The sequence below is a fragment of the Agelaius tricolor genome, unplaced genomic scaffold (assembly GCF_023055355.1).
Source record: "Agelaius tricolor isolate 1412-34295 unplaced genomic scaffold, bAgeTri1.0.p SCAF_13, whole genome shotgun sequence".
In the NCBI taxonomy this organism is placed as follows: Eukaryota; Metazoa; Chordata; class Aves; order Passeriformes; family Icteridae; genus Agelaius; species Agelaius tricolor.
Window position 1 is genome coordinate 16,081,267 of NW_027269273.1, and position 22,466 is coordinate 16,103,732.

General features: G+C 38.9%; 1 protein-coding gene across 2 annotated transcripts in view; it reads right to left on the reverse strand.

Moving 5' to 3' along the window:
• Positions 1-4,693: 4,693 nt before the first annotated feature.
• The window catches only part of ADK (adenosine kinase), a 269,519-nt gene continuing 251,746 nt past the window's right edge, over positions 4,694-22,466 (reverse strand). For both annotated transcript variants that reach the window (XM_071438863.1, XM_071438865.1), the window contains exon 11: positions 4,694-5,872. In XM_071438863.1, coding sequence (XP_071294964.1) covers positions 5,748-5,872 — 125 coding nt within the window. In that variant the 3' untranslated portion in view covers positions 4,694-5,747. The remainder of the gene's footprint in view (positions 5,873-22,466) is intronic.

Here is a 22,466-nt window from a genome sequence, read left to right on the forward strand (position 1 = left end):
TAACTGCCCCACCTCTTAAAAAAACCCAGACCTACTCTTTTTATAAAGCTAATTGGGACAGGAGGTGTGTTTGAACTCTGCCTTGTCCTCTGGAGGGACACTATGTAGCCAGAGCAGCATAGCCTTTTAATCACATACATTTGGTAATTATCACCACAGAGGAACAGCCAGCAAATATAGAGGGGATCAGGGAATGTAACTATTCCCAGGGACCCAAAAACTAGGTATGTTCCAAGCAGAGCAATTTTTAAGTACAGTGAAGTCTTACTTGTAGCATGGATATGAAAAATAATAGGTAGAATGAGAGGTGATTTTCAAGCTGAACTTTTCTTGAAATATTCTCTCTCTTCTATATGCTGTTATTATTCCACAGTAATGCTTCTTTTAGGGCAATATTTTACACCAATGTTACCATCTCCATGGCACCACAGACAGGGAGGCTTTCTAAGCCCACAATTTCTCTCACACTCAGTTTAGGAGCTCTTCCATTTTTTTATGCATTTACACTGCACCACTGACTTGAGATATTTGATCCAGAATAATGATAATGCTTTGCTTTTCTTCATTACAGCCCTCACTCAACCTCCTTTACAAATGTCACTTGGGAATGCCAGTGCTTTGGGAGGCAGAAAGCCCAGCCAAAACTTGCCTGTGAGTATCTGGTAAAGTGAGGACCTGAAGACAGATGCACTCCATCCTTCTCTACTTGAGAGGCAGCTCAGGTCAACATGACTCTAAACTTTGGAGATGATCTGCCTGCTAAGCTACAGCACATTTATGATTTGTGGGTTTTGAGTTTGACTTGGCTTCATTTTTTAACTTTTGCATTTGGCAGCTGACAGCTATTAACTGTCACACTCCAATAACCAGGGGGTAGTTAGAACAGCATTAAATATTTGCACTGTGCAGCAAGGCTATACTTCCATCTCAGCACACATGAATCCCGTGCTCCTTTCACACTGGAAGAAAACCCACCTTATTGCTATTCAAATCTATCCCTCTCTCTTCCCATACTGCCATTACACATGCAAGGCTCGTCAGTGTCACTGACACAAAAAACCCCTCATGCTTTATACCAACACCAGTGACACCTGAAAAAAAACCCAGACACAAAAGAATTGCTGTTTTTTAAGAATTTTGCTTATTTGGTCTTCATTTTCTAAAAAGGTCACTTATTCCATGTCTTCATAAAAGTATTTCTCCTGCCCTGCAAGGCTGCATGTTTTCTTTCACAGGAGCAACTTACAGATAATTCTACATGAAAAGTGGGTTTTGGTAACTGAGCTTTGTCCATTTTGTATGTCCCTGGTAAATTAGGAACCTTTGTTTTGAAGACAATTTTTTCCCCTCCTTGTCTAAACTGCCATTTTGAGTCTAATCTTTTAGGAAATATCCTACATAGGCACTCCTTGTGGTCTGCTTTTAAAAAAGCAAAATTTATTTTGGCCTCTGCAGGAAGCATTTAAAGCACATAATGAATAATGTTTGACACAGGAGTCAGTTAGCAGTCATTTTAGATTAATAACACTGCCCAGAAAAAAAAACCTTGCAGGGGATTAGACCAAGGGAAAGATGCTTAGGCAATGACCTCTGAGCCAGCTGGTTGCTGAACTATTCACAACAGACATAACTATCTCTGAAGGTCTTAAGTGTGAGAATTATCTCTGGGAAGAGAACAATGAGTTAGTGAGATATAAAACAATAGTCTCATGCTCTAACACAAGCAGTTAGCACTGCACATGTTCTCTTCTCAGTTAATCTGCAAGACTTTCAGACAGCAGCAGTTGGTGCCCAAATTAAGACTTCCTCTTTCCCTTTGATCTTATGTAAAAACTAATGAATTGTATAATCTCCAACACCTCTGAAATCCTGCTGGTTAAAGGGAAACTCTCCCTACCTTTCCCATGCCTGTCTCAATTCACTAAATGGGAGCTATATTTAACAGCAGGCCAATCACATGATCACTGAAAAGGAACAGCACAAGGATCTGTAATCCTAATGCTCTGGGGCTGTGATTGCTATAAATCCTTTGCAGAATGATTTCCTTTAAATCCCAAACATGTCATCACACTTTTAATTAACATTTCTTTATGAAAACTGTGGATAAGACCCTTTAAATTAAAGATTGTTCCCAGATTTGTCATCTTAAAACAGTGTGCATTCCTATTGTCATTTTCATGTAGCATATTTTATTTCACTTTCATATAAGTAAAGCTTTTTACTTCCCCTTCCCCCTCCTTCACCTCTCCTATCTTAACCCTCACACAAGTAGTAAGAGCTAGCACTATTTTTCAAGGGTAAACGAATAGCCCTACATTAGTTCACACACAAAACAGAGCATTCAAATATTCAAAAAACCAGCAATGAACACAGGCAGAGATGTGGCTGATACTGCCCTACTTGAATTATTCTTACCACTTTCACTTCTCAAGTTTACCATCTAATTGAGCTTATCATCTTTACATATAGAAAGAGATGGAGAGAGGAAAGTGATTTGCCCAAAGTTACACAGTGGCTCACCTGCAGAAACAGAAGCACAGCCTTTATTTCCTGATCCCCAGCTCATCATTCTGTTCAGCTATTTAGCATATGGCTTTCAGAATACTTACTGGGCCTGTTTCCTTGCCTGTTAATCTGAGCAGCATTGCAACCTACTTGATATTAAAACAAACCTAAAATGCCCAATGGGCTCAGGAGATGCAGTTTTATTTCCAGCAAAAGGAAAGTTTTATACCAGTGAGAGATGCTTTGGCTGTTGGCTAGTGGGAAGTGGATTTCCAGTATTTGTTTTCCTGAGAGTAACCCAGGTAAAAACGCTGTGTTTGAATAATGGCTCAAGTTCAGTGACAGAGTCACTTCTGTTATCCCATCTGGGATTTAAGAAGTGGCACACATCACTGGCAGACAACTCTTTCAATGATGCTTTTCAGAAAGCCCAGTTTTCTAACACACCTCTGTGTGGAATAAGCTGGAAGACAGAGCAAGACTATTTGTGAGAGAAAGCATCAAGGGTGAAAACATTATGGATTATATAGGTAAACCCCTCCTTCAGCAGTAAGAAGCAGGACAGGAATACAGATCCTGCAAAAATTACAGAATGAAATCGTCAGGCAATCTGACAGCACAACCTGAAATTATTTAGCATGATTTAGCAATATATTTCTATATAGCATCCAAAAATATCCATTGACAGATATTGGAGAAATAATGAATGGCTAAATAGAGCAGGTCAGACTCTGATGCCCTTCTATGAATTGGGTAGTAGTTTATTTCTCAGCTGTTCCCACTGGCTTCAAATTATGCTTTGTAGCTGACACTCAAAGCCAAATGTCAGGAGCCCAAGCTCATTGAACAGATCAGTGGAAAAGCTCAGAACAGAACCTCTGACTTGACTCTTGCATTCTGAACTGAAAACAAGGAATAGATGAAGGTGGTAGGGAAGGAAGGAGGGAAGGAGGGAAGGAAGGAGAAAGAATCTCCACAATGTTATGACTACTTGCCTTTACATATCCTCCTTTTCTTCACAGTATACAAGTGTCTTGTAGCTTCATTAGTAAGATAAACAATGTTTACATATTTATATTCATTTTAAATCAGACATAATTATCAGGCCAGGACATTGGTAAAGTTTTTTCAAAAGGAATGGAAAGCATCATGGGTATAGAGCAAGAGGAACAGCAAATTTAACCACCAAACCATTGGGGCTTTCCTTACTGACAGGCAAATTCATGCAGTAAGTGGTGTGGCATATGTGACCATATATTAAAAGCAGGGACTGCAACGTATCCATCTTCAGCTGTCAGTTTTTCTTGATTAAAACATATCACATGGATACATCAAGTTAAGAAATTAGAAATTAACTATGAGATGTTAAAAAAAATCACATTCTTTTGATCAACCCATAAAGCCTGAAGACCATGCACATTGCAGACTCTCAGTTTTGTTTGCCATTCTATTTTCACTCCAACATATACATTTCTCTTCCTCTCACCTATGCTTGAACATGAGAAATGTACAGCCTAAAGCTCTTTTGAGAGTGGCACTATGATGAAACCAGAGCAGTTTTACTTGCACAAAGCTGTAGCGTTGGCAGAGAGACAAGGGCTGTACATAGAGCCATTCTCAGGTAGCCAGAGTGAGCCAGAGGCCCTGCAGAAGGGAGGGACTCACCGAGTGTGTCCTGTGCTTGCAGCACCGCAGTTCCACAGGCCCAGGAGCATTGGCAGAGGTCGCTGGTTGATGCACTTGCAGGAGTCCCACACCTGGTGATCTCCACGATGACAGAGCCTGTTGTCCAATGTGTCAGACTGGACAGTGAGCAACAAGGGAATTGGGATCTCAGCCTTGATTCCTCCCCATTCTCTTTGCAATAGATAAACTACAATAACAGCATTCAGTCTCTGTGTGCCCTTTGTTCCATCCTGGGCAACAAAGTGTGAACCCTGCACTGACTTAACATTCTTTGGTGAACCCTAGCCTTTAATTTTTCAGCTCTTCTATGGTACATACACCAATTTGATGTTCCTTCTCTTCCTTACTGCTGAGATCACCCTTCAACACCCACCTGGACACTGAAAGTCACGTATAAAACATTCAAATTTAGCATTCATGTGGGTTAAGCACCCATATCTTGTTCCCATTTCAGTAGGATACACAGTAAAAAGACAGACACATACCAAAACAAAACCAGGAGTTACTGTATGACAATTTTTTATTTATCAGTATCAAATTACATAGCAAAGTAATGAATGCAGTGTCAGATCACCTTTTTGAATACTGTAAATACAAACAAAATCCACCATATTGCTTAATTATCCAAAGTAAATTAAAAGTTTAAAAATGTGCGTTTCAGAGATTCCATTTGGCATATCCTGTCAAGGTATCCTGCATAAATATTTCTGTACCTCATTTTCATTATGTGTACCTTAATACAGCCTCTAGAAAACACACGTGGAGGAGATAGGACCTATCTGTATGTTTATTTTCATCACCAACTCATGCATCTGCCCTGAAATCACTGAAAGTACCTATCTGCTAGCTCACCTGACAGATAAAAGTGACTGTACCTATAGACCTAGAGATGTACTGAGAGATAGAAGTGGCTAGACCCAAAGCTACTGCCATCAGTGCTAGATGGCTGAATGCAAGATATCACAACTGTGGATCAGGCCTTTACATTACTGACAAAACAGTGATGTACTTTCATGGAAGCTGGACTATCTGATGGCCAGATCTTGTACACTCCAATATGTATGGAAATTCCTGGGACATTTACACCACTCTTTACACAGGTCTGACTCTACTAGATAGATAGAACAACTCCCTGTTTATAAGGTTAAGTTATGAATAAAGTCAGGTCTGTTGATTTCATGTAAGATGAATAGGATTTGGCCACAGCTGGATACAAACTAGATAATTCAACAGAAGTATTTTAATGGTGTTAATCAGCAGTGTCATTTAAATGGGACTTCCTTGGAAACTGTGTAAATAGAACACTTTTTCCTGATGGATGAGATAATAAGCTTCACTTAGCACTGTTCCCAAAAGTTAAGACTACTGAGACGTGGTAGATGTCTGAAATGGAAAAAACACCATAGAAATATATATTTTGTTTAGAATACAATGAACAGAAGTACAGAAGCGTTGATGCAGGTACTGGAAAGGTAAGGAAAAGGAAGGAGGAAAAATTTAGGCAGCAATCCCATGGCAACACAGAAGTTACTCTTGATCCCTCCAATTCACCACTATCAGTGGAAGTCAGGTTTCTCTGGGAAGGTGCAACCTGAACGCTTGATAATGACGCTGGCTGCATAATGCCCGGCCCGGATGCACTCAGTCACCGGCCGGTCATAGACGAGCTGGGACAGAAAGCCTATGGGACACAGTGGGAGAGAGAGAAGGAAGAAAATGGTCAGATTAGTTTTTTGAGTGTATCAGTTTGTTACAGGGCAAAGCTCTGGCCTGCCTGTATGTACCCCTGCAGCCTGGCCCGTTTAAATTGAGAATCACTCTTGAGTGAACTGCAGGGCTGGAATGGTGGTGCTGCTGTTTCTTCCTGAAGTCTCCATTTGGTAGCTTCCAGTAAATGAAAGATTATCAAGACTGATCATTATTAGTGTTCTCAAAATTATTTTAACAGAATTCCTGTTCTCTTCTTTATAGAGATAACCCCTGATTCCTCAAAGAACTTTTTAAAAACAAGGAAGAAATTTTCCCTGCTGAAGGGAGTTCCTTCTGCTCTTACTGGCTACAGCTACAGCCCCAACACAACTGTGTGCAAGCTTTTCTCCAAAAAAGAGAAAGACATGTAATAGAGAAACATTATATTCAGAGTTACAGGTGCTCACAGTGCAAAGAAGGTGAAAAATTTTTACCTGATGAGGAAAGTTAGATGACATCTGCTGCCTTTGGTAATGGACATTTAATCTAAAACTTCAGCAACAGCAGGTACCCCATAGCATGTTCAGATACCCCCCTGAACAGCAAACTGTGCAGAGAGCCAGGCGTCTCTCAGGATCAGGGCTTCAGCTGCCACAGCCTGGCATGCACAGCTTGGAAACTCAGGAATCACCTGAGCTGAGTGCTTTGAAAACCTGAGCACCTCCTAAATGAACAGAGTAGGCAGTCTTAAAAAGGTACTTGGAGAAGTTTAGTACAAGCAGCACCAGAAACTTTATGGATTGACTCCCTCATTTCTGAAGCATTTTGTCTTGGCTGAAGCTATTGTGATCAAAAGCATGACAGAACTTATGGCAGAGGTGAAATATGTATTTTAAATTTGGAAGAGGCTTTCAAGATATGAGAAGTAAACTTAGTATCTTATAATTTAAAACTCCGCTCTCATTCTAGAGGTAATATTTTATTCACTTTTATCCTGTTTTTAATATGTTTCAGATGTATCTCTCTTCCTTGTCCAATCACAGAAGGAAAGTGAGACTTGCCCAAGAAAATCAGAATTTTAGCAAGCTGAAAGATGTTCTTTTTAAAGATTTCATCCACCATTTCAAGTTTCTGTCATGCTCAGGCTTTGTGCCTTGACAGTACAAATGTAGTCTTGAAACCATGTCTCTGCTAAGTACTGTGTAAAACTTATAAGTACCAACTTCTGACATATTACAAATTTTGATTCTAAGCTGATATGTTTTGCTAGCTTGCTTTCATATTCACTTTCTCTGTTCATCTGGTTTACTATTGGGAAAAGGTTCCACATCATATTGTGATGCTGTCATTTAACCTGTGCTCTGTTTCTAAATATTTCCTTTGGTGATACACTGCAGCATAACTTCAGATGATAATAAAAATATTTCATCCTATGCAATGATGTCTGCTCCCTTAAATATCACGTAAAACAAGCAAAAGAAGGTTAGATTAATGAAGGATAATCCTGGTGAGCAAAATACCTATTTCCATCAATTACCAATATCTATCTTGGCTTCTTGGTCATGACTGATAGTGAAAAGAAGCCTAATTGATATACAGTTTTCTCTAAACTGCACCAAATTGGAGAAGAGTTTGAAACTGCAAAATCTATAAATCAAACACTTTTCATTGGAATAGGGAGGCCATACAGAGTAAGCAGATTAGTTAAAAAAGGAGAAAACTCCTATGTTTCTGACATCAATACTTTTCTAGAGAATTATGTATTGGCTGGAATTTCCCAGGTATTGACTGACACTGGCTGGGAAAAAATGACTCTTTCACCAACAAAAGGTAAGTCCATAAGCACAAGTGAAGAAGACAAGAGTTATCGATATACAAAGATAAGAATCTGAAACAGGAAGAAATTGTGCTGTGAGTGCTATCACTGATGGCAGTCAGGGATGACAGACAACACAACTGTGGCAGGATGGTCCAGCTGCAATAGTTGGGTAACAGTTGAGAAATTCAAACAGCATGCCTGGCAGAAATCAGCTCGTTTCTGAATAACAAGATGAAAATGGTCTGCTCTCCATTAAATTAACATGCATTCTTAGGAGAAACTTTCTTGGATATGTGGAGGGTGTCAATCATTAAATTTAAACTGCCTGGGAGGCAGGAGCTTGCCAGTGTGCTTCTGGGTGGTTAAAACTTGAGAGCAAGTTGTAACCATATGTAAAATGAGGCTGTTAAGACAGTCCATTTCTGACTCAGTAAGTATGAAGATGCACTGGGCAGGTCTCCAAAGGCAAATATGGGGCTAGCTTTTGTGCAGAGCATGAATTCAGAGAGAGGTTTATACAAGAAAGAACAACTATCCCCTACATTTATGATCAAGGCATCAAACATACATGAAGATGAGAAAATCCACAGAGCAAAGGACCATAAAACATGAATTACTTTTCAATACCAACTAGACTGACACTGTCATCATCTCCAAGGCTCATTGTAGTTTCAAGTTAGTATGAGTCTTTTGTCTTCAGTGAAGCTACTTCTTATTTATTCTGATCTAAGTGAAAGCAGAGTCAGGTGAAAAAACATCTTGTTCTAATTGGGGATAGAAATGAGAGATCTCTGTGATTTAACAGTGTTGCAGAAATGACATTAAGTACAGCTGTCATATATGACATATGTAGAAACTGCAGTGGGGAGTTTGCCCTCAAACCATTCTCTTGTCTGCTGAGTTTCTCTTAAAAGGTATGTGTTTCATAGATGAAATGGAAATAGCAGCATCTGACACAATACTGCATCGAATGACAATACAAACACACATATCACAAACAGAACTACATCACACACTAAGACTAGGCAGTTGGCAAAGCAGACCCCGAGGGAACACCAGAAAGCAGTGCTGTTTGAGCAGAGAAGCAAAGAGCTCTATCAGGTTGGCTGCCTTAGCTGCAGAATGTTCTTTTTAGTTAATGCAGTAAAAAGCAACATGGTCAGAATATAATTCAGAGTTTGCCTCCCCCAGTGTATAAGGCACGGTGATGCAAAGCCCATGAGTCATACTCTCAAGGCATCGATTCAGATCTGAGTTCCAGCTGAAGAAGTTACTCCCCCATCTGTTTTTCACCATGCTGCTTTGCTGCTGGTATAACCTGATACCCTGTCAAAAGGAGCCAGATCAGTTTAAACAGTAGCTGTTGAGCAGAGGATCTTTGCTAACACAGCTGATTGAAACTGAAGTGGGTTAGTGAGCACTCAAATAGCCCAACCAGAGAGCAGGGCAGGGGAGGGAAGATGAGAAACAGTTGAAGGCTGTAATCTCTTAAGGTGCCATGATTGGAAATGCAAGAAGATAAGTGAGCATGGCTTCAGACTTACTTCATGCTCCTCCTACAACTTCAGACACCAAAAGGGCAGGATTGAACTCTGATCCTCTATCACAGGCCTGGGATCACAGACCTAGATCATCCCAGCACATACTAAGGTAGCTCAGCATCTGCTTCATTTCTTTGTGGTCTGAGCTGATCACTGGAATGGACTGCAGAAAGCAGCAGTAAACTTTGGCTACACCAGACAGCCTCACTTAAGTATTTTACCAAAACAACTTGAGGCAATATTGTTTACCATGTTCTAAATGCAGCTGTTGAGCAGGAGCATTTCTGCACTGCTGGAGCTGTGGATGGAGTCACAAGCATTGAGCACCACTCTCATCACACTAGCTCCAGGCTTTCCTGTCTGCCTCCTGCCCTGTTATCCAACATGCCAACTGTTTGAGGACAAAGGGAAAATGCAGTTGCAAGATGTCTAGCAAGCCATCTTGGTAAGCTTTCAGAGTAGACTGGGATGCCTTTTGCCCTTCACAGGCATGGATAGCCAAGTAACCACCTTGCACCCACCAATGGTGAGAACTTCTTTGGAACTGGGTCCAATTCATCCTACTTATCTTCCTAGAAAAACGACAACTTTACTGCAAAAGTTGCTTTAAACCTTGGAGTAGTACAAAATGTATTTGCATTCTCAGATGATAGAAGTGATTACAACACACCAATAGCTATTTTTGGCCCTTAATTATTTCTTTTCTGCTCAGGAGGAAAAAAAGCGACTCTGGAATCACTTTGCTCTGAAAAGTGTGCCTGAAATAACTGAGAGTTAATCTTTATTACCTCCAGATTCCTTATTACATATTCTCAAAGATAATGTTTGTAATTGTTAGGTCTACAAACAGAATGAGGGATGGAAAAGTGAAATTGCTTTGTTCCTTTCTGTGCTCCCCACCAAATGAAAGTCCCATAAGCCAAGTGCCAGAAGTGGTGCCAGACCCAAACCAAGGCTCTCACTGGGACCAGCTCAAATCTCTTTGGTGATGTCAGTATAAGTTTGCAAAGACACAGCAAACAGTCCACTGACTGACACAAAAGGTGTTCTATTCACTTTGTTACTCCTTAGAGTTGAGTAGAACTTAAATACCATTAAAGGAGAACCAAGCTGATTTAGAGATATTTCAGAGGCAATTTCACTGAAATCTGTGATTTATTTGAAAGTTTTATTTCCAGATTATTAGTGGTAATTCTGAATGAATACTTAGAACTAGTGCAGTTGGGCAGGAATGTGGGAGTCCGATAGTGGAGATTTAAAACAGTTCTGGTCTGCTCCAGTAATGGTTTAACAACACTTAAAAACAGCTCATATTGAAGCCAAATGTTTCATTTCAAATTGTACACTTGACAATTAATTTTAATGACTGTTAATTACTAATGCTGGCTGAAAATCCATTTATAGCCTCCGACACCCAGCTCCCCACTACTTGTCTTTCTGCAGTTTCTCTCACACTTCCAACCTTTATAAAATGCCCATGGCAAAATTAATTTCTTTTTTTTAATGCAAGAGATAAAAGCTGAAAAAATCCAATTATCAAATGCATCAATTATAAACAACTACAGGCTGACCCTGAGTCAGAGCCCCTCAAAACCTTTTTGCTATGTGATGTTCCCAGACAATTCTGCTTCCAGATGAACCCTGAAGTATATAACCTATGCTAGCCAGGCCACTCACCATCAAATTTGTCCCAGCCACTAAAAGGATCCTGACTAGCTTAGCTGACTCCACTTTTTTGTATTTAAAATTTGTACAGCTTAATTTGTAAACTTCACTTTTAAAAATGGTGTTATTCCACCATGGGGACAGTTGCAAGCACCTTTTCACACTCTTGTTCATATACAGAATTTATCTCAGTTGCTGGGACACTCATCTATTTTTATGTGATCCCACTACATTTCCAGGCCAGGAGTGTGGGAAGATGCAGTTTTCAAGAAACATTACCCAGTCAATGCCTTGTGGCTGATATGATTGGGGCTTTTTTGAGGTCTTCTAGCACTGTTGGAGCGGGCTAATGTTGTAGCATGAGCCTGGTCAGTAGTAATCGGGTAGTTGGCAATGCTGCTGCCAAGAGCCAAGCAGCCACCCTAGATTTTGTAAAAGATGTTGGCATCAGTGGATTCTGCAATACAGTCACTGAATGACCATACGTCAACATGCTGAGGTTTCTCCTTTTTTAATTTTGTGGCAGATGGTGGATATTACAGCCAAGAACTGTGGTAAGCCAGAGGTCCTGCCCATTGCTATCAAACCAAATGTTGGCTATTCTAAATGGAAACGTTTTTGATTAAGGGTGGGATTTGGCTTCTGTTTTCATGTCTTTTGGCACTGTGGTCTGACACATCAGACTTACAGTATATAAGACAAATTAAATGTAAGTATCTTCAAACACTCTATATTTCTTTCAACCTTTAAGCACTTTAGCACTTTCACAGAATTTATTGTAAAAATGATGCCATACATGCATATATATGTTATTAACTACAAATGTATATGCATAGAAACACGTGTCTTTTTCTCTCCTTTAAAATGAAATGCCTCTGTGCTTTTAACAGGACTGTAGTGCCAGGCTAATTACAATTGAGAGAAAAAAGGTTACCAACCCTTCCGTAAAAATGGTCTTTTAAGATGTATATCTAACAAGTAGCAACCTTGAAATCTCTCACTGGAAAGAACATTAGAAAATCCTTCCTGACTATACCACTGGAGGAAAGTTTCAATAAAAACTAATTAAACTACAAAAATCTCAAGTGGTTAACTGATTTTAGGGGCTAAATTTCTGGCAATTCTAATTATCCTCTTGTGGCTTCACTTAGTGTTTCACAACCATGACAGATGACAATGAAAAACTGCAGTTAAATTCATCCTCCCTGACACCATGCTAAGCACTAGCTTCTCCCTCTCCAAGTAAAATCAATACCATGTTTGAGTAAACACGTTTACAGCTTTATTAGGATGTCTTGCTTGTTCTGTAACAGCGACTTGAAGCTGTGGTAGCAAATCGACTCAACTCAGTTAAACCTAGAGAGCTGAGTAAGAGGCTCATCGATAAGGTTGTTATATAAATAAACTGCAGGAGACCAGAAAGCTGGAACAAACAGCTTGGTAAATGTCAATATTTTTACTTCCAGAGAATGACAAAACCATGAGATCACGACTAAAATATTTCAGAAGTCTATATTTACTTTATTTATAAAATGGTCACGTGCTAAAAGCATTTCACTGCCTTTGTACAAGAAACTTCTTATTTTATAATCAGCAGCATGAATACTAAACCAAGCACGTTCTAAGAAATGCAGTGATATCGGTATCACTATGCTATCCCTCTTGTTTTCTTCTGATTTATGGATACATTTTCAATGCACTGAGTTTCTGTAAGGATCACTCAGATGGGTGTACATATTTTTCAGTCTGAGGTTATACAGTCATTTATGGACACATGCAAATAATACAACTTTGCATTTACTAGACAACTATGAATAAGTGAAAGGAGTGTTTTCAGTTTAGCAGCCTTTTCCTGGAATGGAGAGGAGGTGTTGAATACACAAAATGAAAAAAAGAACACAGTGTCTAAAGCTTTAAAGCATTACATGTGGAAAATGTTAATGAAAGATTTCTGCAGACATGTGACAATAAAAATAAAAAAAAGAAATAAAACTTCATTACATCCCTATTATTCCATTAGGAATCAGTTACTCAAGGCTGAATAATTTCATTGCATTGCACATGATTGCCACTGTTTGGCTTTACTGGGCTAGCTCACTGCAGCTCAGAGAACAAGGTGTCATCATAGCTCCCAGGGCCTGTATGTGCTCAGGCCCACCAGAAGCTCCCTCCAAGGAAAATCAGCAGTCTCATTTCTCTGATGCTTTCAAGTAGGAATGGTGTATGCTGCTCTGTTGTGGTTTGGTCCTGAAGACGGTGCCATAGATTGAGAAAATAGACCCTGAGGTGCAGCCTGCTTAGATTGATGTGAGATTTTTTATCACTGCCCTGTGCCTTGACTGCATACTGTCCACCTTCTGAGAGGGAATAGCTCAAAGCTGGAGCTTTGTTATATTTTGTTATAAATATAAGCAGTATTTTATACTCTGACATCCTTCCACATTAAACATCCTCAGTGGACTCTATAACCTGTTGCATATCACTTTTATCAAATTCCCCAGTGCATCTTACTGTCCAAGAAAAGAACCATTTCAGTCTATAATGTGCTCCAAGAATAATGTGAAAGAGGAAAATGCTAACCAAGTTATAACTTCTCATGGTTTGGTCCTATTTTTCATTTTTAAGTCCACATGATGAGCTTTGGGAAATTTCCTTTAGGATCAGGATCTGGTTGCCTTAGGCATGACTCCGGCAGCCTCTAGGGGAAAATATTTGATTAAAAAACCCCCTCCAAGCTTACAAGGAGCTGCATGTGCCAAACCAGAAACAGATATTTTCATTGCAAGTATCTTCTCTATTTGAAAAAAATACTTTACAGGCTGATCTTTATCTTTGTTTTTCCTAAAAGCATTTCCCAGAAGCGTTCTGCAAAATCTAAAGATTTTAGAATTTTTTGAGACAGAAGAGTAAAATAAGCTTTCTTTTATTAGTACCTGTGGAAAGTTTCTGAGCCTCAAACCTGTTGTATTGACACTAAATGGTGCCGATTATTACCTCTACTGCTTGGAATAAAAGGAAGAGAACTGCACTAATTTACTATAGATACAATCAAGTTCTAAAGATAATAAAATGGAATAATATGTCCTATCCTCTACTCAGTTTTTAACATATATTTCAAGTGCAAAAAGGTTGCATGAATGTAACTTCATAGCCAAGATTCAAATGCATGAGTCTCAGGAGTTTTATTTGCAGGTGTGCTTCCACACAGCCAAGCCAGCAGTATGTAAGGAGAATCAGAAAGCAACACCCAGGGCAGAGGGAATATGGGAGCTAGGCAGCCTGTGAATTTCCTGACTTTTGTGGGCTGAAAGAGCTTACCCTAGCATTATATTCATAATGCTCCTATTTTAATACAGTGACACTTAATATCTTTTGCCTCTTTAAATATCTGTTAGAATTCTGGATTGATAGCAAAAATGTACTGATCACCAATAACAGTAACATCCCTTTCCACTGGGTCAGAGATCAGTGTCAAATCAACCTACAAGCACTGCTACTACCACTGCTCTTAACTGCGACCACGTTCTTTCTTCTAATTCCTTTTTACTGCAATCTTGCCATCTTCCCACTTCAAGTATGAGCCCATTGCAGTGTGGGGGAAGTGAACAAATTCTGGGAGACTTTACCATGCTGTTATATAACAGAGGAGCTGTAAGTGAGAGAGGATCCAGCTTGTGAACATCACGGCCTGAGAAGTGTCCTTATGGCCATTGTGTCCCTGTCCTTAGCACCCACTGAGGCATGTGAGATGTCAAACAGACAATATCTTTCAGTGTGGTTTTGTATTTCATTGTGTGGTGTTTTATCTCCTGTGAATACAGCATCAGCTTAATCTGACACATCATTTCTTAGGGGACTATATCCTGCCCTGATTCCCAGGGGAATGTTCTTGATGATCCAATCTGACGAGTGCCTCTGTCTCTATTCAGAATACATTAAAATAACACAAAAATATTGCCAACAGTCTGCAAGCAAGGTAATAGTAACTCATTAAAGTAATTTCTAACCTTCCACATGAACATTTTCTTTATCATTACATGATTTTCTAACACATGACACATTAACATAAAATGAAATGTTATGAGGGTAGGCATAGTAGGCATGACAAAGTATTTTAAATGGTGATGACTTGCTTTGAGGCGTTAAGTCAATTTGTAATTGTCCCATAGCTATTACAGCAAAAATTGGAACTTCATAATTGGTTTTGAAAATCTATTTTTAACAGAGTAGGTTTGTTTTTTAAAGTGTACACAACCTATTTGACGTTTATTTTTCACAAAACCTGTCCAGAATGTCACTGAATTTATGGTGAGGTAAATTAGGCCTTTTAAAAACCAATTTTGCAAAATATTAATCCTCTTGCTATGTACTGAGGCTCCCTTAACACTGAGGTGTCACTGACAGGAAGAGAGACACAGAGGCTAAAGGAATCAAGTCCTGCTTCAGTCTAATTAAAAACTTCTGATGTTTTTTTAATTCCATACACTGATCCTTTTAAGTGGATCTTTTGCATGTTATTTAAGAAATGACAGAAAGTATAATATGTTTTGCCTCACTTTTATTCTACTATGTCTTTTTCTAGATTGCCTTTAAATGGAACAGGTGAAAATGTGAATTGCTATATTTACATTACTGTGTTATACGAATACATATGTCATGAAATTAGGAGGAACAGTTAGAGATCAAGAGAAGGGTAGCAATTAAAACAATGAAAGCAGTATAATGACAATTATACTTGGACAACACATGCAAACAGGTTTACATATAATATCAGCACAGAAGAGGGTATTCTTAGCAAAGAAATAATTTTGAATGGAAATTGGTAAACAAAGAAGTAGGGAGTTAAAAAGGAAACAGAAATATTCCATGTATTTTTCTGAGTGATATCTATTTTTATGGTTTTGTTTAAGTAGCTGCAATTCAGACAGTGGCAAATTTTGAAAAAGAGCCAATACTAATGTTGAAATTACTAGCAACTGGCTACACTATTGATCAGAATAATGATGTGCCTCTAGCTGAGACTGAGAAAAAATCATCTGGGAACATATAATCTGGTCATTCTCTAGTTTGTAGAAGGTCAGTTACAGAGAAAACGTGGTCCTCTAATAGCCTGGGTTTATGTGGGATGTTTATCTGACAGAGTTCCGAATGCCATCAGAACACAGGGGTGGTAAGTCATGGACATGTTGACAGGTTATCCCCTAGCAAGCAAAGATTGATGCCCTCTCTGCAGCTCAGCTATTATAATCCTGTATGCTGTTTATAAACTAGGAGTAGTAAAGATGGGAAATATGGGCTGTCAGTCAAAGTGCTGATGACACTAAGTAAGTATTTTTATTTCAAAGCTTCCTATCTCACCTGCCATGATCTCAGTAACAACAGGATTGCTCAGAGGCAATTAGCCACCAATGCCGGACAAATGAAAATTAAGAGTGCTGCTTTCTGTTGTACCAGTTTTCTTTACTTCAAAGAAAAGCCAGAATGATTCAAAGTAGTATCCCCTCTCCCTTTGCTGGTGAAGATAAATTTTGTAGCAAATATCAGCCATTGCAAGTTCCATGCACACACATACTTAATTGATATCACCAAAAAATTATCCCTTGCTCCCAGCTGGCACGTAGCTCTGCATCTCAGAGCTCTGGTGTTATCAGAAGGGAGTACTTCACAGCAGTGACATTTTGTCCACTGTATTTCCCTCTATTAAATGTGATTAAAAAATGATGGCCATTTCCCAAGGTATTTCAGATAGGTATAAAATCCTTGCAAAAATTAAAGAGCACTATAAGTGGATCAAGTAGCTTCTGATATCACGCTCCCGCTGTTCAGTTAAGAACTGTTCCTAGCTCCTCCTACTCCTATTTCAATGAATGTACAATGTTCTAGGGGTGGTGAATACTGGAGGGAGAGCAGCCCTTACAGCACAGATTTATACAAAGAGGAAAATACAACAAATAAGAGAAATATTCACTTTTAGTGTAAACAAATTCTTCCACAGTGTTCAAGAGCCCTAGAAATCTATTAAGTAGCTTTCTTTTTAATATAGTCACAAGCTTACTGATAAATTAGTATTCTGAAAAAACCATTCAAATCTGCCTCTGCTGAAGGCATTATCAGATCTTTTTGCATGTTTAGCACTCCTGGAATAGCCATATAGGAACTATTCATAAGAGCTCATTTCTCACACGTGCACATGCTTCTATCCCCACAATGCTTGCACAAGAAATATATAAGGGACTTATTAGACAGAGTCATTAGTACAGTCCCCCTTTGCCCTAGAAGAGATTTATTGCAAAAAGATGGAATTCCCACTCTTTGAGCTTAATTTTTTAATTCAGGCAGCTCCTATTCCAGAGCCACCAACATTGCCCCCAGAAGATGATTGAGTCTGGATTTCCAGAGGAGCAGGAACTGGCACCTGGGAACTTAATACCAATAGGATTAAAATTCATAGGATCATAACACAATTTAGGTGGGAAGGCACCTCTTTAGGTCACTTGCTCCAGCCCCTGGCTTAAGGCAGGGTCAGCTCAGATGATATCAAATCCCATCAAGATGATTTTTTATTTTAAAAATCACTGGATTCCTTCCATAAATGATGGATGCTACAGAGCAACAGCATAAGAATTATTATGCTGGTTTTAATTATGTTTCCATTTTATCAATATTACACTTCTTTAAATCCACCAGCTTCAGCCAAGGTATTCCAAAGCAAATCTAGTGTGTTCAGAAAACAGAACCAGACCTTTATTAAAAGAGGTTTCTGAATTGAACACTTAATGGTAGAGGAGTAATGATGGCCAATTATTCTGTGCACTCTGTATTCTTTGTGAACCTGTACTTTTATTTCTTGTACTGTGGTTTTATAGATACACATACATGTATATGCATAATATATTCCAAGAATGTTTCACACAAAATACAGTATTTCAATATTTCAATAATGTAAAAGTATATCAAATATTAGTTAGCTCTGAAATCAAAGCTGGATGTCACTCTATTGAAAATCATTTGCATTTACCTCATGAACAGAGGCTAAAATTTGAACAGTGTGAGAACCTTTAGACCTTGGACTCCTACAAGTCCAAGGTCTGTATTGAATTTGTAGAGACATTTAGATTAAGATGGAAAAATAATGCTTGGAATTAACCTCTCTAATAAAGATGAGGACATGGGTTTACTGAGATAGTTTGGGTCAAACAGAATCAGAAAGAGGGAAGTATCTTCAGTAAGGGCTGTGGTTCCTAAAGAGGAGATAAGGATGCCATGAGGCCCACTCACAAAAGGACATATAAAAGAGGATGACTCCTCCTTTGCTGCTCTCCCTATCTCTATCAGAAAAGTTGTCTGATAGCTGAGACAGGAGCTGACCATCTCATAAGGCTCATGCTGGGCTTCACAAGAAAGAGAAAGAACTGCTTATTCTTGAAGAACGTGCACCAAAAAATTGTGACTGTAGCTTTCAAACTCTAGCTAGCAGCTTTATGAGATTCCCCAGCACATGAAAGCCGCCAATGCCATTTTTAAATTGACAGGTGGTTTGAGCCATTGACCTCCCCTTTGATACTGACAGAGGCAAATTGCTATCAGCTCCTATCTGGCACTGTACAATGCTTAATGAAGAGCTCCTTTACCCTGGGATTCCTTTTCCTTGAGAATGGTATAACATCTTTATAGCATGGTGATAAGTAATACACACTTGCTGCAATCGTTCTGTCACTGCCTTATCAAGCTACTTGAAAATGATTTGTGGTTCCATTTCATACTCTAGTACTTTCCATGTAGTATATGACTAAATCATAGCAGATTATAAAGTCAATATATTTATATTGATGGAACCTGAAGAAACATCGATTTTACACCTTCTCCTGTTCATTTGTTATGAACTCTGTACTCAGTTCCCGTGACTAGACAGATTCTAGGGGAGAGATTTTGCAGGGAACAATGGCAGCAACTATCAGAACAGATGCTGATTGTTTTCATTAGTTACGGTGGCAATGACAAAGGGGAGTTCAAACAGAAGGCAAGCCTACTCTGGCTGAAGAGAGCAGGATGGCACAAAGGAAAGCATTTGATCGTCAAACTGCTCATATTTATTGCCATTATCACTTTGATTATCATTACTGCAGTGCTTCAAGCTGGGGCTGACCAGTAATAAATAAATGTTAATTTAATGATCTCCCCAAACTCTACAAACTAAGGCTGTAATTCCATTAAGAGGACTTTTGTGGCATAAGCCATGCCAGCAAAGCTCAAGTGATTTTTCAATGTCATAAGAATCTGGAGGTAGAATTGCAACATTAATTTATGGGTATTTCAGGGATTTATAACCAAATAGCTGTGGTACTACTGAAAACCACAAGAGGTGCTGAGATGCTACAAAGTAAACCATTATTGCTTAAACCTGTAAAAGGTAGCAGTCTTGCTGGTAAGCAATAAAGGCAGAACTGTGTTAGTGTTGTTTAGAGAAGTGTTTTTAGCATAAAGATACCTGCAGCAATTTTAAAATCCAGTTTCTTATTCATGCACTGCACCAGCCTGAGTGGCAGATGACTTGATGCCTGCAGTAAGAGGCAAGAAATTCAGAGATATTCCTGGTGCCAACCTAATAAAACCACGTTTCAACTGAAGAATGTGGTTTATTTCTTGGGGTGAGCTAGTCCTCCTTGGAGGCTGGCAGCTTCAGAAATGCTGAACTCATGAATCAACTCACAGAGTTACAAGTGCCCAGAAACTTTGTGCTTTAAACTTTGTCTTGACTTTAAGGTCTCAAGAGCTTCAGTAGTTAGACTGGTTCTAGTGAAAAAACCCCACACTGTTTTCTTTTTTTTCAACTTTTACATGGAGAAACATATGAGGGGTGATTTGCCAAGTTGGCATAATTATTGAGAAGGAATTTCCCTATGATCTGTGAGTTATACCTCTGGAAGAGAGTGCCTCTGTAAAAGACCTTTCAAAATATGATAGAGTCCAACAAACCTGACCCCCTAATGCAAAATAAATCTTGTGTGATGGGGTTAGTTCTCATTATATCCCACATTCCCCTCTCAGCCAAGACACCTGCTCCAGAAAAACCACTGTTCAGTTGTGTTAATACACTGGCTCCAGAGAAGTATGGGAAACTTTGCCATGGGAGGCTTGTTCTCTGCTGTTTCAATAAAAGAACTAGGTTTCCAGGAGGGGATATTGTCACACTGAGTGAATTTTCTAGTCAAGGTATTAATTTTGAAACATTTTACTACAAGGACATCGAAATCAAAACATTAAATGTACTTTTGCCTAGGTAGTAACAACTGATTAAAACCTCATTCAAAGAAAGAAGCAGAAAAGTGCTGAAGAGAATATAACTTTCCTGTTGCAAAAATCTGTCAGGACAGTAACACTGCAGCTGGCTCAGTGCTAGACCCAATGCCAGAAGATTTGCATGTTGGGCAGTATTACCTACACTACTGCACAAGGCTTGCTGCTAAGGAGACATTCAAGAACTTCTCCAAATGTGTTCCAAATACACATTTTGAAAACACACAACAAGTGTGCCACAGATAAAATACAGACATTTCCCTCAAATGAAACACAGACCAAATCAAAGCCTATCCAGTCCAGTATCCTATTTCCTACATATGGGAAGGAAAATTAAGTGACCCCTTGAAGAAGGAGACCACAGTACATATAAGACTAGAATCAGCTGTGTAGCAAGACTGTTATGAGTCCCAATTCTCCCATGTGGACTAAATTCAGGAAAATCTATATTCTGAGGAGAATAAATAATCAATTTCTTGTTTATGGAGTGCCAGAGGAGAACTGAGATATCCCAGAAGCCAATGGAAGAACTCTGGATTGATATCCTAAAGCTCACGTTGCTTTGAGTCACAGGAGAGAGAAGCATGGTGCAACAGGAGGCTGAGCTCACACACCCATGCTCAGGTAAGTGTCTCACTGCAAGGACAGCTCAGACAGATTTGCCATGGCTGAGCTGATTTCCATTCCAGAGGGAAAATCAGCTCTGGTCCTTTCCCTGATAGCGAGGGAGAACTGTACAATGCATTGGACTGCATTTCACTTGTGCCCCAATGAAAAAGCATCTGATGCCTCAGATGTTTGTGGGGCAACTGAAGATAATATACATCCATAAACTGTGATACAGGACTTTTGCTAAGATTATCCCAAATATACATGATCTTGCTGTATTTTAACACTTAGAATGATAAGGGAGAGGTAATCTTTTAGAATATGTCCCTTCATCCCTCTCTTCCACAGCTGAGCATTGTCCACATCATTTTTCCCCTTTGAGAAAGAACTCTCACAACTGATCCAAGACCAGCCTGACAGGATGTGCCCCAACTCCTTACACTGCTGGTGGAAGGCAGTAGTTTGGAATAGAGACTGAACTGGTTTATATCAGTCTTTCCATTCAGGATATTCTGATTAAAGTAAATGTTTTAGCCCTTCTACAGAAAACCAGCAGCTATGGCTGTACCAGGGAAAAGGATGGAATTGAAAGAGGAAGGCTTTTGAGAGTTCAATTTTTAAATTTTATCTATTCTAAGACAGTTCTTAAAGCCCTGATTTAGTTGCAATATTCTTCCTGCAGCTAACATAGGAAAGAACAAAATTAGGATTATTAAAACAAAAGTCCTGATTTCAAGAGGCCTAAAACTGAAGAACAGAAAATAAATACAACCTGAGATAAACATGGCAGACACATGAAAACAAAATAGGCAAGACCTATTCTCTCTTCCCCCCCCCACAAGAACAGCAGCTATCTGGCACAGCTGATAAACAGAGCAAATGCATACAAGGACAAGCACTTGAAGATGAGCTTATTAATGTTGTAGTCACTGTTACCTACTGGTTCAAATTTAGTCTTGTTTGTGATTTAGGAATAATAGACAGTGACAAACATGCCCTAAAAGGTGTATGAATAATATGACCTAATGTGCTTCCTTCTATTTCTGTCCTTTTTGATTCATGAAAGCACTGAAGTAATGAGTAAAAACATTCCCATTCTCAGACAGTTTTAAGTATATACTGAACATTTATCTTTGGTTTAAATGCTGTATTAAGTAAGGAAGGAATTACTCACGTGCTTAAGATTAAGCTTATGTTGAATATTTTGTTGAAGTGGGACACAATTCTGAAGCTTTAATTTAGTAACACACTGCTTGCTATCCCCTTCGTAGCTACAAGACTGAGCCCTGCAATTCTATTTATAAAGTCTCTTTTGTAATATTTCCAGTAAATTAGTGACTAATGGAGCTCCTTACAGCTACTACAGACTGGATATTAGAGCCCTCAGGATGCAATAGTGCATCACAGAACTACATGGATGAAGGTTACAATGAATGACAGAAATCTTGGATTAGATTGAGTTTTGGCTTATATAGAATAATTTTTTAAACAGGCACAGACATAACATCCTCTTTTTTCCTTAGAGCTTGAGCCAAAAAAAATAATAAGTTTGCAAATGGATATTAAGCAATGCCAGATATTTTCAGGGTTTGTTTTAACAAATTAACCCTTTGCGTTCTTTTCTGATGTCCAAATAATTGTATCGGAAGCAGATG